Source organism: Cimex lectularius, unplaced genomic scaffold, assembly GCF_000648675.2.
Source record: "Cimex lectularius strain Harlan isolate CLEC.00 unplaced genomic scaffold, Clec_2.1 scaffold29, whole genome shotgun sequence".
NCBI lineage: Eukaryota > Metazoa > Arthropoda > Insecta > Hemiptera > Cimicidae > Cimex > Cimex lectularius.
In genome coordinates this window covers 1,051,976-1,069,888 of record NW_019392675.1, presented here as the reverse complement: position 1 = coordinate 1,069,888, position 17,913 = coordinate 1,051,976, and the positions used below count along the sequence as shown (strand labels likewise).

The window sequence follows — 17,913 nt, the reverse complement described above, 5'->3', positions numbered from 1 at the left end:
ATATCTTTCAATAAATTAAGGTTTTTAGTTGAGATAAAGCTCGTGGGTTCGAATCCCACTCGTGACACTTAATTTTCTATCTCAACTAAAAACCTTAATTAATTGAAAGATATTATTAATTGGTCGAGCGGACCACGAAAACTAGTGAATCCAATAAATTCAAAGTACACTGTTTTGGAAAGGAAGAAATTCTTTTTCCCTTCACTAGCTTAAGTTCTTATTTACTCTTTTTATTTATTATTTTTTCTAAGGACTAAATCATTCAAATTCAGAGAAGAATCCAGTACTAAATAAAAACAATTATATTTCTTATTTGTTTCTGTTTACCAATTACAAGAAACTCAGAAAATTTAGTAGAACAACTGTAAAATGGATAAGTACAGTATACTTAAATTGAAGTTGATTTGGAGATCCAAAATTTTGTAAAGGTAAAAAATACAAAATAATTTTCATATATAATTATTTCTATTAATTATTCGTTTTATCTAAGGCCTTGGTGGAATGAAAAAGTTAGTGTCACCAGCAATATTCGAACCCTCAGCTGAAGGCGATACTAACTTTTTCATTCCACCAAGACCTTAGATAAAAAGAATAATAATTGAAATAATTAATACGGTCAATTATGACCATTAAACATATATGGATTTAGATATAATGAAAATTAAATTTAAAAAACTAATCTTTTTTTTGCTCTAATACAGTCATGTTACGACTTATACTGGGAATTCATTAAGCAGAATTTATGGATGAGTAAACAGATTAATTAAGCTTTTGGTAGTGAAGCCTGCCTATCCCCCCTGTGTTTTGATGCAGTCTGGCCCAGAGAAATTAGAATAGAGCTTTTGGGAGTGGTCTTGTCTCTATCGCTGAAGTGTTCTCATGTTGGGATGGTTTATAAATATTCACTACGTTAATAAGGGATAGTACGGTATGGTAGAAAAGGATACTAGGAAGAGGGGTTTGTACTCCCCAGGCACGCAGCCTTCTGGCTAATAAGTTCCTAGTTCCTTAGTTCAGTCAATGGACTCAATCCTTCTTCTTAGAAGTATTAGGTCATTGACTGTTGCTGCTGCAATTTGATTCCCTAAGTTTTTTCCGTACGTTAGGTTAAACCTCCATTGAGCTGTTGCTTCGCATTCGAAGATGATATGAGTGGCTGTTTCCTCTTCCTCATTACATAATCTGCAGATGGGATCATCTCTGTATATATCCANCATCTCAATTAGAAACTAGACAAATAGATTTAAATTAAATTCGGAACTATAGGATATTAAACTTTCTCCAAATAAAGCAAAAATTGAACTTTTTCATTGACATTTAAAAAAAAATTGCATCCCCATCCTTTTGATGTTCATAAAATTAAATAACTATGTGAATTTTGGAATTATTATTTTTGTCATCTAAACCTAACTAGCCTTCCTTTTTTTGAGTTTTCTCTTTTTTACTTTTGTCTTCTTAAAAATAAAAAATTGGTTATTGGATTAGACAATTAACATTATTAGTGTCCTGAGCGTCCTCAGGGATTCATTAGCATGGCGGTGGTCCCGAAAGAAGTGCACAAGTAAAAGTACGTTTCAAGGAAAGTAGTAACACCATTTCCTGACAAAATTAAATATATATTTTTTGCTTTACATGATAGACTTAATCAGGATGAAGTCACGGCGGAAAGTTTTTGATGAAGAACAAACTCCAACGTGAAGTAATTGATCTAGACCTAAAAGCGAAACAACAGCAAAAAGACAAAAAAGCCACGAGTTATTTCAAAATGGCAAAATAATAATAGCTTACAACTAACAAGCCACCCCTTTACATAATTTCCCCCACGGCCCTCGATTCCGCGGCCCGCGAAGAAGGAGGTGGTAAGAAGACTGGAGGGGCGCTCAACTTCCATACTCAGTAACTCAGTGCAACTCAGAGTGACAGGTATCAGGAAAGTAATAAGCTGAATTACATGTGAGATCAAACAAGGAGATGGTTCAGACGACAAGCATGTTCGAAACTGTAAGTAAATCCAGATTACATTTTTTTACGCGTCTGTTTTATCTAGATCAATTGGTTTTTGATATAAAAAAACTGATCAAAACATAAACTTCTATGATGGACCTCAGGATATGTTGACACTAGAGACTTTAACGCACTGAATCGCCGGAGACTGCAACGTCGTAAGAAAGAAGGAGCAAAGGGCAATAATTAATTTATTTATTATTCATTTGTTGACTAATGTTGAATAATATTTAAATACAATTTATTAGACATTTTTAACGTATGTCTGCTTGTTTGTTGGTTTTATTTACTGTTTAATTGAAAGAAGTGTTGATTTTCACTTTCGCGGTATGCCTTCCAGCACCAATTGCCTTCTCGTGAGGGGACTCGCACAAAAGTTGCAAAAGAGCAAATTTATTTGCGCCTTTAAAACCGCCGTCACGACTGTAATAATTATTCTTTCTTTTTTGAACTTTTTTGCACTTTTTCCCACCTAGGCTTCTTTTGATTTCTCTGTTATGAAGGTCAAAGCGGAGTGGGGATTTGTGCGGCCGCGCCTTCGTCTTTCCCTCCCCGTTACTCGGCTAAATTGTGCCTATGGCTGAAGCGAGACGAGGCGGGGCCACGGCGATTATCGGTTTAAACGAGATGAACATCTGATTAAGCCTTTAACACGTTTAAGCCGCAAGGTCGAGAAAAGTCCTTCGGTCGGTTCACATATCCCCTCAAAAAATCAAACCCAAATATCAAATGTTTCAACTCTCGACTATAAATTTAAACCATAAACTTCACTTATAAAAGCACTTTTCTCAATAAATTTGAATTTGCGCTTTAAAAATTTCAAGAAACCAACAGCACACAGGAAAAGAGGCAAAAATAATTAGTCAAGATTAGATAAATCCCTATAAACGGCTAATACGTTTAAACATCTATGTTTATAAACCAAAATTTAAGAGCAAACAAGTTCAAAAATATTTTTTCCGTTAAGCAACGATTATTTCAAAATCGTGCTGAGCCATTTGGAAAGTTATAAGAAGGTGCAATCATTTGCCTTCGTCATTGTCTTCAATAATTGCTCATAGCTTTTAGTCCTTTTCTTTTGGGAGATTATGTGAAAGTTTGAGATCGTAAGCTGTAAACTCAAGCTAATATTACGAAATGAGAATTCATTTTTAAAAACATCGAACAGGTACCATTATTTTCATTCCAATCCGTAAATAACTCAAAATTACAATCCAAATATTCGTTAGTATACGGGACTTCGACAAACCCAGTAAACTTGGAGAAATCGGTTTCATAACGTCAATAAAATATCAGTAAATTGTTTAATACGCAAATTGTGTTTATTCAAGTTCAAGGTATTTTCACGTCAGCAATGATACAAAAATACATTGTTGTTATTTGTTTAATTCAAAAATATTGTACAAAACCTGCCGGTAAATCGAGAAACATTGTGAAAGAACCGACCAGTACAAAGTCTTGGTTACCCGGGTGTTAATTATTTAATTTAATCAAAAAATTACCAGACAATTACTAATAAATCGTGGTCATATTTGGTTTTCATTCCGTCAATAAATTGTAAAATATTACAATCTGATTATTTGTGAAAGACCGATTCTACCAACACTTACTTTCTCTAGTGTTTAATTTCCCGGAAAAACTATAAGAGAAGTCCTGATAAATCGTGAAACACGAGTGAATAAACTTTTCATTTATCCTAGCCTTCCTTGGTTTTCGTACCATCAATGAGTTGCACAATATATACCAATCTAGGATAGTTGGTGAAAAAACGTCCATTTTCCCTGGTGTTTTTAATTTAATTTCCCACAAAAAGTATAATACAATTTCTGATAAATCATAAAATTAGGTGATTAAATTATTCTGTTTATCCTAGTCCTATTCGTTTTCATTCTATCAATAAACAGCACAATATTTGCCAATAAATAATCTTTGATGTTGGTGAAAGAACGCCTATTTTCCATAGTGTTTTTAATTTAATTTCCCACAAAAATTATAAGACAATTTCTGATAAATCATAAAATTAGTTGAATAATTTATTCTGTTTATCCTAGTCCTATTCGTTTTCATTCCGTCAATAAATTGTACAATATGTGCCAATAAATCTAGGATAGTTATATATATTACGCAGGGTGGGCGACCAAGACCCGAGGGGTTAAATGCCTGGGTAGATGGACCTGTTCACAAACCCCGAGATTTTGGACCATTTTATCTTGGGGAGTGATTTGGCAATGTCCTCTCCTTCAAAAGTTTCAAATCTATGCCTGGCATACCTATCACACTCTGCGAGGTAGTGCCGTGCCGTTTCTTCTTTTATTTCACAGAAGCGGCAAAAGGGATCTGGTAAAATACCCATTATGAAGAGGTGTCTTCTCAAGGGGCAATGTCCCGTCAGGATACCTATCAGCCTCCTAATTCCCCTCCTTGAATTAGAGAATAGCCATTTCGATTCTTTCGGTTTGATTTCCTTCACAAACTCTTTTGATTGCCTATGTCCGGGGGACAGATTCCATTCTTTAAGGAATTGTTTCATGCCCCAGCTATCGATATTCTCTTTCGCTGTGCTTATAGAGTGAGGTAATACCGGTTGTGGCCCGACAAACGCAGAATTTGAGCCTTCTTTGGCCAGGCTATCCGCCTCTTCATTGCCATAGTGTCCCTTATGAGCTGGTATCCAAATGAGGGTTACCCTATTCTCGTGCCTGGTAGTAATCCTATTAATAAGTTCAACAGTTTCCTCCACCAGCCTAGATGTTGATAGCTCTTTTTGTAATGACTTAAGATTGGCCTGACTGTCGGAAAAAAATCTATCTAGGATAGTTGGTGAAAATACGTTTTTTCGCCAACTCCTATTTTCCCTTATCTTATTAATTTAATTTCCGACAAAAATTATAAGACAATTCCTGACAAATATTAAAATTAGGTGAATAAACTATTCTGTTTATGTTAGAACTATTCGTTTTCATTCCGTCAATAAATTGTACAATATGAGCCAATAAATAATCTTGGATAGTTGATGAAAGAACGATTCTTCACCAACCCTTACTTTCTCTGTGTGACTAATTTAATTTCCTTAAAACATTATAAGACAATTACTGATAAATCGGGAAACATTGAGTGAATAAACTTATCAGTTATCCTAGCCTTGCTTGGTTTTCGTACCATCAATAAGTTGCACAATACGTACCAATCTAAGACAGTTGGTGAAAAAACGTCCATTTTCCCTGGTGTTTTTAATTTAATTTCCCACAAAATGTATAATACAAGTTCTGATAAATCTTAAAATTAGGTGATTAAATTATTCTGTTTATCCTAGTCCTATTCGTTTTCATTCTATCAATAAACAGCACAATATGTGCCAATAAATAATCTTTGATGGTTGGTGAAAGAACGCCTATTTTCCATGGTGTTTTTAATTTAATTTCCCACAAAAATTATAAGACAATTTCTGATAAATCTTAAAATTAGGTGAATAATCTATTCTATTTATCCGGTCCTATTCGTTTTCATTCCGTCAATAAATTGTAAAATATGTGCCAATTAATCTTGGATAGTTGGTGAAAGAACTAATCTTCACCAACCCTTACTTTCTCTGTGTTACTAATTTAATTTCCTCAAAACAATATAAGACAATTACTGATAAATCGTGAAACATTGGTTGAATAAACTATTCTGTCTGTCCTGGTTCTATTTGGTTTACATTACATCAATATATTGTACAATATCTACAAATAAATAATCTTGGATAGTTGGTGAAAGAACAATTCTGCATCAATGCCTATTTTCTCTAGCGTTATGAATTCAATTTCCCTGAAAAATTATAAGAAAATCCTGATAAATCGTATGATTTTGGTAATTTGTTTTATTTCACCAAGAAATTATACAAAAATTAATTATAAATCATGAAAACTTGGTTTAATTGCATTTATAAAATGTCCAGAAATCACCGATCATTCATGAACGAACGACATGAACGATAAACATGATTTTTACTCTAAAATTGACAACAATAAATACAAATTAAAAGAATTACATTGAATTAATAATTAACGTTCTCTCTAATAATTAGACTGTGTAATTTGATAGATTATTCTTTTTATTTCTTTTCTACGAAATACAACACCGTTGATGGGTAAAAAACATATAAAGTTACAATTTTAACGGGACCGACAGCGTCTGGCCTATATTTCCATTTTCAACTCTCAGAGATTGTAGATCGTAGGTTTTTCTATAAAGTTTTTTTAACTGCCATTTTATACTTTCGTGAGCCAACCGGTGCTTTCTCGTCTGGGGAGTCTCGGCATCCCCTGAAATTTATACTTCCACGCTGGAATGCAGTCCCGCAGTCGGTTATCAAGTTTTCTCGGCTTCACAACGTGTACTGTTTGACTTCCAATCGTAACGCCAATGAAATTCCAAAGAGAAATCGATCCATGCTAAATGAATCCCTGAGGACGGCTCTGGACACTAATAATGTCAATTGTCTAATCCAATAACCAATTTTTTTATTTTTAAGAAGACAAAAGGAAAAAAGAGAAAAATAAAAAAAAAGGAAGACTATTTCGGTTTAGATAAATAATATTTCCAAAATTCACATATTTATGTAATTTTATGAACATCAAAAAGATGCATTTTTGGATGGATTTTTTAAAATGTTTAATGAAAAAGTACAATTTTTGCTTGCATTTGGAGAAAGTTTAATATCCTATAGTTCCGAATTTAATTTAATTCTATTTGTCTAAGTTTCTAATTGAGATGAAAATAGGTTTTAACATGAAAAGCCAAAGACTTCAAACCTCTACTTGATTTTCATTTTGGAATTTTTTTTTATATTTTTCTCTACTTAGCCCTTTTTAAAACTATTGCAGAATTGAATCAATGCGCCATTGTTTTGACAAATGGTAAAATTCTATTTATTTATTATTTCAAAAAACGTGTGAACTCCCCCCCCCCAGCAGCTTTTTTGTTTTATTTTATATTTATGGATTTATATATTTTTCTTAATGTGTGGTGATTAGTGACCGTTAATCGATATTTATTTAGAAATCGTGAGATACGGTCTGGTGTGATGCAGGTTTCAGAAAACATTTTCTTTATCGTGCCAACGTTTCAATCTTTATTGAGATCATCTTCAGGGCTCAACATGTTTGTCTTCTGTGTAATTGTGCCATTCTTGCGTGTCGTATCGAGAGTGCCTTGAGCCCTGAAGATGATCTCAATAAAGATCGAAACGTTGGCACGATAAAGAAAATGTTTTTTCTGAAACCTACATCACACCAGACCGCATCTGGCATAAATATTTTTCTTAATTGTTGGTCGTTATTTTCTCTTCTATTAAAAGAAGAATTCTGTTCTAACACTTATTTTCCTATATTTTTGTTTTTTTAATAATCCAAACAGACTTGCATCTTCTATTGCTGAATTGCTTAATGCTTCGCCGATATATGATCCGACTCTTCTACTATCCGTAGAAATTTCGAAAGTCGATTCGACTGAGTTCTTCAACGGAATATTTTAATTATGTTCTGATAATCAATTTAGCCCTTTATTTGATGTATTTGATCAAACCCTGCTCGTTTGTGACTCATTGCGGTCTTGTTGTTCTGAAGAGCAAGTAATTATTTAAGGACTTCCTTTCCTTAGGATCTGAGACCAGCCGTTTTGAGGAGAAGACAATTCAACGCATTCAAATTAGAAAAACCGAAAAATCACGTGTAGACATCAATGAAGTTTTCTAAACTTTAAACTTAAAAATATGATTCCGACTCAAATTGTCCAGTCTATAGGTAGGACCAAGAATAAACAGTAAAGTTTATACATCTGTTGAATATTCCATGATTTATCAGCAATTGCCTTATAACTTTTGGAGAAATTAAAACTATAACTACAAAGTACGTAGATGTTGGAACAAGATTTCACAAATTTTTCATGATTTATTAGGAAATTTTATATAGTTTATTGATGGAACGAAACTAAGTAGGGCCAGGATAATCCGTATGGTTTATTCGCTAAAGTTTCATCATTTATCAGCAATAGTAAGTAGATTTATCGATCGATTTTTACAATCTATTGATTAGAATAAAACCAAGTACGATGTTCTATGTTGTAAACATGTACGATAAAACAAATTACGCCGGAACAAGAAAGATTTGGTGCAGGATTGTTTTTAATAATCAGTTGTCCTCATCTCAAAGAGTTAAGTGTTAGCTAAAGTTCAGGTAGAACCACTTTTTATTATTATTTTTTTAATGATATTAAACTCTCCTCTCTCTCTCTCTCTCTCCCACTCACCCACCCACCCTCTCACTCTATCTCTCCTTATTTCTTCCTTTCTCTTTCCCTCCCTCCCGTTCTCTTATTTTTGCTCTCTCTCTCTCTCTCTTTCTCTCACCCTCTTTTCTTTATCTTATTTTCACTCTCTCTCTCTCTCTCTCACGCTCTTTCGTTCTCTTCCTTTTTCTCTATAACTATCTTTCTGTCTATCTACTTATCTATCTATATCTCAATATATTTATCTATTTTTGTATCATTCTACCTTTCAATCTATAACTTTATATTGTTCTTTGTTTATCTCTCTCGTTTACTCGTTAACGGTAACAGAGGTCGAGTTCGTGACTTAAATTTGCGAAACCTTTTAAATAAAACGATATTTACTGAATTAATTATACACAATTTATTCGAAATGAAAAATTTGTGTCATAGGCGGGATTCGAATCCACGACTTTCGGCTAAATACGCCGCTGCTCTACCACTTGAGCTACCCTGACTTCGACTCCCCGTTTTATTCCAATTGTAAGCAGATTGACTGACTGACACAGATTTTTCATTTCGAATAAATTGTGTATAATTAATTGAGTATTTATATAATTAAGCATAAGCTGATAAAAATAATTAAAAAGTTAATAAAAACGATATTTATTCATTTCTTCGTTCTCTCTCTCTCTCTCTCTCTCTCTCTCTCTCTCTCTCTCTCTCTCTTATATATATATATCGTTTTCGTACCAATTATATTTTTAGTCTGCTCTCTACATATCTTTTTTCATCTCTCTCACTGCCTCACTCTGTCTCTCTCTCTCTATCTCTCTCTCTCTTTCTCACTCTCTCTCTCTCTTTTTCTCACTCTCTTTCTCTTTCTCTTTCTCTCTTTATCTCTTTCTCTCTTTCTATTTCTCTAGCTGAAGTGTCGTTCCCCATATTCGCAGGGGACTTAAAAATTTAATAATCCATAGAGTCTTTTATATATTTCCTTTCCTCAGGTCTTAAGTTAGTGGTGTTACTAAATTCACTGTTCTCCAGAATCTCATTTGTTACCACATTTTGGTTTCGATCGACGAAAATTTCGGTGATTTCTTTCATAAAACAAGCAAATATTTAAAAAACTTAAGTTTCATTATCTGAAATATCCGTGCGGTAAAAACAAAATTGTACATAAATTCTAGTTTGCTTTCAATTTTCTCCCGAAGTCCTAATATTCCCCACTGGTGTTAAAACGCAATTAGTTTTGTGAGGACTTCAAAAAAAACTAATCTATGTTTACCGCGCATCTTTTTAAAGCTGTGACGCAATGAGTAATTACATCGTAAGTTTTCAAGATTCATCACGACCGCTAAGGAGCAAGAAGACCTAATTGTGAGTCCGTGAGGAGGAAGATTCGCAAAAAAAAAACCCATGGGACGATTTGTAAAATCGATTTAAATTTCAAAACAGTCAGATGTGAAATCAAACAGTTTTTCCTCCCAACCGATGGTGAATTATTCATACGAATAATTCATACTTACAATTATTATAAAGGACCGTTAAAACTTGTGTGCAAAGTGAGAAAACCGGCTGAAAAGTAACTTTGTGATTTTTTTAAATTATTTGTAACAAATTGAAAGGGATCCGAAGTAGGAAATGTTAAATAGTAAGGTCATTCGAAAGTATTATTTAAGTTATTAATTGGATTGCCAGTCCAGTCCGCTCAGTGATATGAACCAGTTTGCTTTTTGTACATAATTAACGGCAAAGGTCAGAAAGGAGGGAACTGAAGGCTATTTTATCGTCTGTTTAAATTCAAAGGATTAAAGAAAATTAAGTCTACTGTAAAGCAGCAATTGTCGATATTTATAAACAAGTGAACATAAAACCAAAAATATCATATAAAACAGAAATACGATAAAACTTGAGGGTTTGGTTAGCATTCACACCACCAATGAGTACTCGATGTTCCTCGGGATAATTGGGGATGAGTACCTTCATTCACTCTAATGTATTTCATTTACATAACAGACTTCATACCTCCTCAGCGTACTCGATATTCCTCAGGGCAAAGGAGTATAAGCCCCTCTATTCGCGCGAATAAATAGTAATATGGGATGTTTAGAGGCCGGCAAACTGCTGAGGTCATCGACGGGCCCCTGCGCCTTGGTACTTCTTTTTCTAGTCTTTCAAGCGTTTTTTTAAACTGCAGCCATTTGAACGCCTCAAGCTGTTACCAACTTTCTGTTTTTATATGGAAACTAAGTAAATTTTCTGCAATTCTGGCCTCAACCATCAACCTCAGCCACAACAGAGTCTGGTCACAGTTATTCCCCTAGGGTACTCGATATTGTTTAGGGCGCACTAATAAATTACTTTCACACAACACATGATTATTCGATATTCTTTAGGATAATGTGGGTTGCGTTCTTCCATTCGCGCTCGTAAATTATGTCCACACGCCAGACTATGTTCACACTGCCGCCGAGTACACTATATTCCTAGGGATAATTGGGGTTGCGTTCTTCCATTCGCGCTAATAAATTATGTCCACACACCAAACTTAGTTCTCACTACTGGAGATTACTCGATATTCCACAAGCTCCAACGGGACGAAGTTCCGGCTGGGGGTTGAGTCGGACCACTGGATAAAAGGCAACCCCCTGTAAAACCCATCAAAGGACTAAGGTACAGGACGAAAAGAAAGGATATCAGTGGGGTAAATGGGTATAAGCCCCACCATTCGCGCTAATAAATTACCTTCACGTTACCCCTGAGTACTCGATATTCCTCGGTATAATTAAGGATGAGCCCTCCATTCGCGCTAATAAATACCTTCACGCTTCCCAGGAGTACTCGATATTCCTCGGTATAATTAGGGATGAGCTCTTCCATTCGCGCTAATAAATAACCTTCACGCGACCCCTGAGTACTCGATATTCCTCGGTATAATTAAGGATGAGCCCTCCATTCGCGCTAATAAATTAACTTTACGCTACCCAGGAGTACTCGATATTCCTCGGTATAATTAGGGATGAGCCCTCCATTCGCGCTAATAAATACCTTCACGCTTTCCAGGAGTACTCGATATTCCTCGGTATAATTAGGGATGAGCTCCTCCATTCACGCTAATAAATGCGTTTTACTTACTGTGACAAAATCATTATATAATTAGAATAAAATGATAATAACATAAACGAAAAAAGGAACTTTTATATTATTTTCATGTTTTTATTATTACTATTTTATGGAATTCTTGATTGAGCTTGAATTTAATTCAAGTTTTATTTTTAATTACTTATCTTACTTTTTTTAAGTCTTCCTTAAACAGTAGAAAAATTAATTAAACGTATAGATTTCTTAATTTAGTTTTTGTCGTTGTAAGAGTATAATTTAATCTTGATTCACATACTGATTTCATAATAATCTTGAATTTCATGGAGGGTTTTTTTGTTAATGTTGCTTTTTGTTTATTTTGTTCTTACTAACTTTCCTACACGACTAATAAATCGTTGCTTTTATCAATGAGAAATGTCCAGTTTTTGCTTAAGCCGAAACGGTTATGAGGTCAAACCCTGAGGCTATGACCAAGCGGTCCTCCTCGTAGATCACTTAAGACCGAGCAACTGAATCTGTTTACAAACTTTTATGGCCCATTATAAATTAAAGCCGCCTCCGGGGCAATAAAAGTTGCATATAGTCGTCGGCGTCCATTGTTCGCCTAATTGCCGAACCACAATACACAATGGGCTGGGAATTCCTTATGCGATCCTATCTCATCTTTCCTGGAAGGATTTTAAGACGTCCGGCTGTAAATCCCGCGCATGTTTTGATTTATATGACGGAACGCGGTGAATTCGTATAGGAGCACACTTATTGGATGGTTATATGGCACTCGGAACACATATGAGCTCGAAGCCACCATCGATTATAGTGAAGTGTTGGTAATGATAAATGTATAAACTATAAGAGACATCTTAAACTTATTGTTAAAGAACTTTAGTCAAATTTAGCGACCAATTAGAATTAGATGTAGTAAAACGCAAAGGTGATAGGACTGCTGGCTACTTGTATCTGAAAAACTCCTACACAATCCACATTAAAAGATAACCTCATTTCTAGGTTATGCAGTGAGGAGGAAAAAACTGCCACCCATATTATTTTCGTATTCGATGCAACTCCATGGAGACATAACTTGGGGTAGCAAAATGATCCGGGAGGACGAGTTTTACAATGACAGTCAATGCGCCTCACTCTTTTCCTTCTTCAAAAAAGAATGGAGTCAATTGAACTGAAGGTACAATAAGTCACAAGCAGTACCAAAGGTCATCTTTCTACTAATCCTTACAATCACACAAGGTGACCTAAAGCATAAACGAGGGCTTGAGCAGTAGGAAAATGGATTGAGAAGTGGAAAAGCATCGATTCAACGATGTGGATGATTAGGTTAGGTGATATAGTAAGAAGGTTGGACGAACATCTCTGATTGGAAGGACTGGATTTGTTGGATTGTTTGGCGTCCAAAGTGGTCGAAGTCTTGAACAAAATCAGTTGGGGTTTTAGCGTCGTTGTGTTAAGTTGGTGCCTCTTGGGTGTTTTGTGCGGATTACCCGTTAGCTTTGATGTGGTCCTAAGAACCTTACTTGTCCTGAAGTCGGTAGCTCTTTTCTCTTGAGAACACTGGACCGCTAATGAAGCGCATCGCAATGACATAGTGGGGTGTATATTCAAGGCAGTCTAAATATATTCTTGAATCTTGGTTAAATGGAAGTCCGTAACTCCTTGATGTAGACGTACAGTGGAGAGCAAGACAATGTAACTGTAGCATCACCAAGGAAGACAGACAAAGGTATCCAGGTACACTCCTAGTCAGTTGAGCGAAAGTCAGTAATGTAAATGTACTCCATGTGCATTTTTCCTCTTTTCATCATTCTTTGATAAGCTCAAGGTGTGTTGGCAATGTCATCGAGGTGCATCGTGGTACGTGGAACATGAAGACAACCAAATGGCAAGTCCATCTCCTTGCAGACTTCAAAATTAAACTGTCGATTTAAAAGATGATACAACTTCTTTCCAGTGGGTTGTTGAACGTCAGAAGTCAGAAGAACATCAGCCAAGAAGCTACAGACTTAACACATCACTTCTAAATAAAGAAGTAACAGCGTAAAAAAATCATGATTAATGTATCTTTTATACAATAAAAAAAGTTTTTCTTTCGTTAAGACGCATCGTTTAGTAAATAGACATTTGTTAGCGAGAAAACTTAAGTGGAGAATACACAAACGAATCTAATTTAAGACAGACGAGAAAGATAAGTATTAAAAAAAAAGTTTTCAAACAAAGCTCGACCAGCATCGGTGTTTAAATTTTCTTTATTTTTTAATTCTATAAATGACGAGCTGGCCTTGCTCGAAGGACGACCTCCAGGGAGGACTCGACGCTTTCAGACCAGATCTTGAACCACTCGATTATTTTGCCGGCCGTAACTCAAACGGCCCGAAAATCCAAAAAGGATTATTTTTGTTATTAAAAATAAATAAGTAAATAAACGCAGATTTCCGGGGTGAAATGCTTTTATTTTGGACTCGGGCGTCGGCCGCGCCCGCCGAAGATAAATTGTGGTTGAAAATCGCCTCTGGAAGATAATTTGAACAAAAAAAAATTGTATTAAAAACCAATAGCCATTAATTTTCAAATAGAACTAGAAATAAATTTGGTAGATTGTACAGATTGAAATTTAAAAGTCGAATGTAATAACCGGCAAGAACAGTAAAAACAAATACCATGGGAAAATAATTTAACCACAGATTCTACTAATACAAACATTCTCGCGTCTGTAAGACCGATGTCAAACCTAATGACAATACATATTGCACAAATAATAAATAATTAATAAATTAATTAACGGTGAATTGAGATTTGGCTCACTTTATGCTCTTACACTTTACAAACGACATAATCGCAGTGAATTTTTCAAAAATAAATTTCGAACTATTTGTATCTGATTGTACCGTTAAATAAAGAATTTACATTTTAGGACAGCATTAAAAAAATAGCCTTACAAATTGTATGTAGATTTGATTATTTGTTGACGCTTTATTGGGGGGGGGGGTATTTTTTTGTGGGTTTTACACATCCTGAGTGTAGGGATGGCAACGATATATCGATATATCATATATATCGATATATTTCTAAATATATCGAGTATATTTTTATCGATATGTTTGTCTGTAGATTTTTGAAATATATCGATAGATTCGTTGAAATGTATCGATATATTTATTTTTTATTTACGAAAAAAATTAACTTACAAAAACTTATACTTTTTCTTATTTACTATTGGATAAATTAATAATTAATAATTAAATAAATATCCCTGTCAGTGCGACAAGTTGGATTACAGACATCGATATATGTATATAACTTTTTTTTTTCTTTTACGAGGGTTCGCAACAGCAGAGATTATATTAACCCTTGGGATGCCGGTGTTTTTGAAAAAAAGCCCATTTGTATATCGGGTTCGAATGCAGGGCCGCTGGATTCGAACCCAGGGCCTTTACCTTACTGTGATTAGCGCCATGTTGTGGCCACCGATCCCTCCTATTATTTTTATTATCATTAAATATATAATAATTTATATAGTATATAATTTTAATTGTGCCTAAACCGTGATCCGTGGGTAAACCTAACTTCTGCCTTCTTAACCTTCTGCTTTCTTCGTCAGAAGCGGCATCTGTATCTACGTTTCTGCGCACAATTTTCAAATATGTTTTTATGATGGCACCTTCACCGGGGAAAAGTCAAAAAGTGTAGTTCGGAAATATTTTAATGCACCGGAAAAAAGGAAAGGAAGAGGCAACTTGTAAAACTTAAAAAAACCTTCATTTTTATAACCTAATCTATGTTATTTTATGTGCGGTGATTAGTGACCGTTAGTCGATGATTATTCGGAAATCGTGAGATGCGGTCTGGTGTGATGTAGTTTTCAGAAAAACATATATTTTATATCTTTTTTATTACTACGTAATAAGAATTATTCATGACCATGAGTATATTTTTACAATTAGTAATATCGTTCTTTTCTTCCAGTTGGGCTAGCTCATATTGATATTATAAAATAGTCATAATGTACATAAATTAAATATGTCGATATATTTTTCACGATATGTCGATGAAGCCGATATATAGTTTTCGATATATCGGAAAACCGATATATCGATACATAGATAAAAGATTGCCACCTCTACCTGATTGTTTTTTATTTATTTTATCTTTAAAAATCGATACTTCATGTAAGTTTTTTTACGTTTACTATATATTAAATTACGTCAATTTTATGGAATAAGAAACCTAAAAAAAGTGTAATAGCTAAAAATTAACTGTAAAGCTCTGTTAGGTTATTTTATGTGGATACAGTATAATAAATTACATTTTAATTGTGGTTGGGTATCTTCCAAGGCGTTGAAAAATAAATAAAAACTCCAGCCCGTTATTTATTTTTTATTGTGGGTTACTCGTTCTAATAAATTATAATAAACGTTCACGGTTGTCTTAAAAACGCTTTCTTGGGGGATACGGTCATTATTGAAACATACAATATGGAAAAAATCGCTTTTAAAAGGATTTAATCTGCCGGTACAGAATTTACATTACAAATGTGCATATCGAAGATAATTTAATGCAGGAGGAAAAAAGGTCAACCGGCCGTGACAAGATTTGTGATTCAGAGGTGCAAGATCCTAGTGCTCGCGGTCCGCCTCTCCTCGCTATGCCGAGGAACCCGGAACACGCGAAGTGAAAGGCGACGAGACCTTGCCGAGACAGCAGTATTTTATTTCAGTTGCATCAGCTCGTTTTCGTTGAGAGCCGAGCGATGTTTACCACCTCGTGAAAGTGGAAAATTGGAAAAAGGTTTTTTTTGACCTTTGGGGCTGAACAGGGCGTGCTTCCAGATACCATTATGCTAATAGGGCGGATAAACGAATTTGCAGCAGCCTGGCGCCTCTGCCCACTTTTTCAAACCTTGTAAAGCACCCACGGGTCTTATTAATCTTCCTACTAAAAAAGGCAATAGTCAAAAATCTCTATATTTCAGTTCTGAATAGTCACATTTTTTTAAGTGCCTATATATAAAATAATGACTAAATATAATTCATACCTTTTCTTGGCCTGACAACAAGACATATTGAGCAGTTTACAACTAGATTTTAAAAAGTAAAACAATAGCCTAAAACATAAAATATATAGTACAACAGTTGTATCTCTTCTGCAGGACGTCATCATCAGTTTATGTAGTTAATAAATGCCAAAGGTTTTTACCGTTAATCATGGGATGGGAGGACGATGATTGTGTTCTTGCCATTTTTATTCTTGGTATCCTCGTTCTTTTTATTTTAGACCTCGCTTTCTTTCCACCAAAGTCGACAAGACTCCCATAGAAAATCATAAATAGTACCGGTCTTATAACTATGCCCTGAGGTGTGCTCGGTTCCAACGTTAAGATGGAAAAAAATGTCTAACGCTTCTAAAGTAGAAAGGGTTTTCATTTTATTCAAAATTGGTTCTCTTGTTTCAGGACAGAAAATCAACAATGAACACTAAAAGAAAAATATTAAGAAAGGAAATGCGTTCTAAAAACTGAACTTTTCCTTGTTTGTCCAACAACCTCAGTATGTACAACTAGAAGTTTCTTCTGGAAACAGATAACTTCAAGAAAAGTAGAAAAGCTTAAAGTTATATGAAAAACTCTTTGCTTTCGCAAAAAATCATGTTTGTTCAAGTAAGCCATGAGGCACAATCACTTCTTGGAGAAGGGCGATCCATCTTCCAGAGGTTTCTCTTCGTAGACGGCAGATTCAGGACGGAAGTAAAGGTCGGATCGCTCCCAAAGAAATTATGTCGTTATGTCCTTCGAAAGAACGGGCATTTCATGCTGATGTAAATTTTTAAATGTCTATTGGATCGGAAATACAAAAATAATATTATTTATAGTTATTTGGAGGTCGTGAGATGCGGTCTGGTGTGACGTAGGTTTTATAAAAACATTTTCTTTATCGTGCCAACGTTTCGATCTTTATTGAGATCATCTTCAGTGCTCAAAGTGTTTGTTTTCCGTGTAGATGTGTTCTTGTCTTGAGTGGCACTCTCAACACAACAGACAAGAATGACACATCTACACGGAAAACAAACAGTTTGAGCCCTGAAGATGATCTCAATAAAGTTCGAAACGTCGCACCATAAAGAAAATGTTTTTCTAAAACCTACGTCACACCAGACCGCACCTCATGACCTCCAAATAATCATCAAGTAACGGTCATTGAACACCACACACGTTATTTACAGTATTAAATTCATAGATTGTAAAAAACAATGCATAAGACAAACCAAAAATTTAGGTATAGAGTTCGAAACAATTTAAATTACATAAAATATAAGAATGATAAAACAGCACTGTCATCCCACCATATTAGATATTGAAATAACTTTTTAAATGGTAATGTGCTTAATTTCTGCTTTCCGCAAAGGAAGACCGTCGAAAATCTCAACACTTTTTTTTATTCATCGGCCTCACATGATTGGATCTAGAAAGAAATCGTGAATATATTTTGGTAAATAAATTTTACAAACAGTTTTTTATTTAATCGTGAGTTAATTTTAAGAGGTCGAGTGTTAAAA

The 17,913-nt window shown here is 34.6% G+C and overlaps 1 protein-coding gene across 1 annotated transcript in view; it reads left to right on the top strand.

Moving 5' to 3' along the window:
* The first annotated feature begins 1,889 nt into the window (after positions 1-1,889).
* The window catches only part of LOC106661662 (DNA-binding protein D-ETS-4-like), a 55,656-nt gene continuing 39,632 nt past the window's right edge, over positions 1,890-17,913 (top strand). The window contains exon 1 of the mRNA XM_024225438.1: positions 1,890-2,001. Within this exon, the coding sequence (XP_024081206.1) occupies positions 1,972-2,001 (30 nt within the window). The 5' untranslated portion in view covers positions 1,890-1,971. The remainder of the gene's footprint in view (positions 2,002-17,913) is intronic.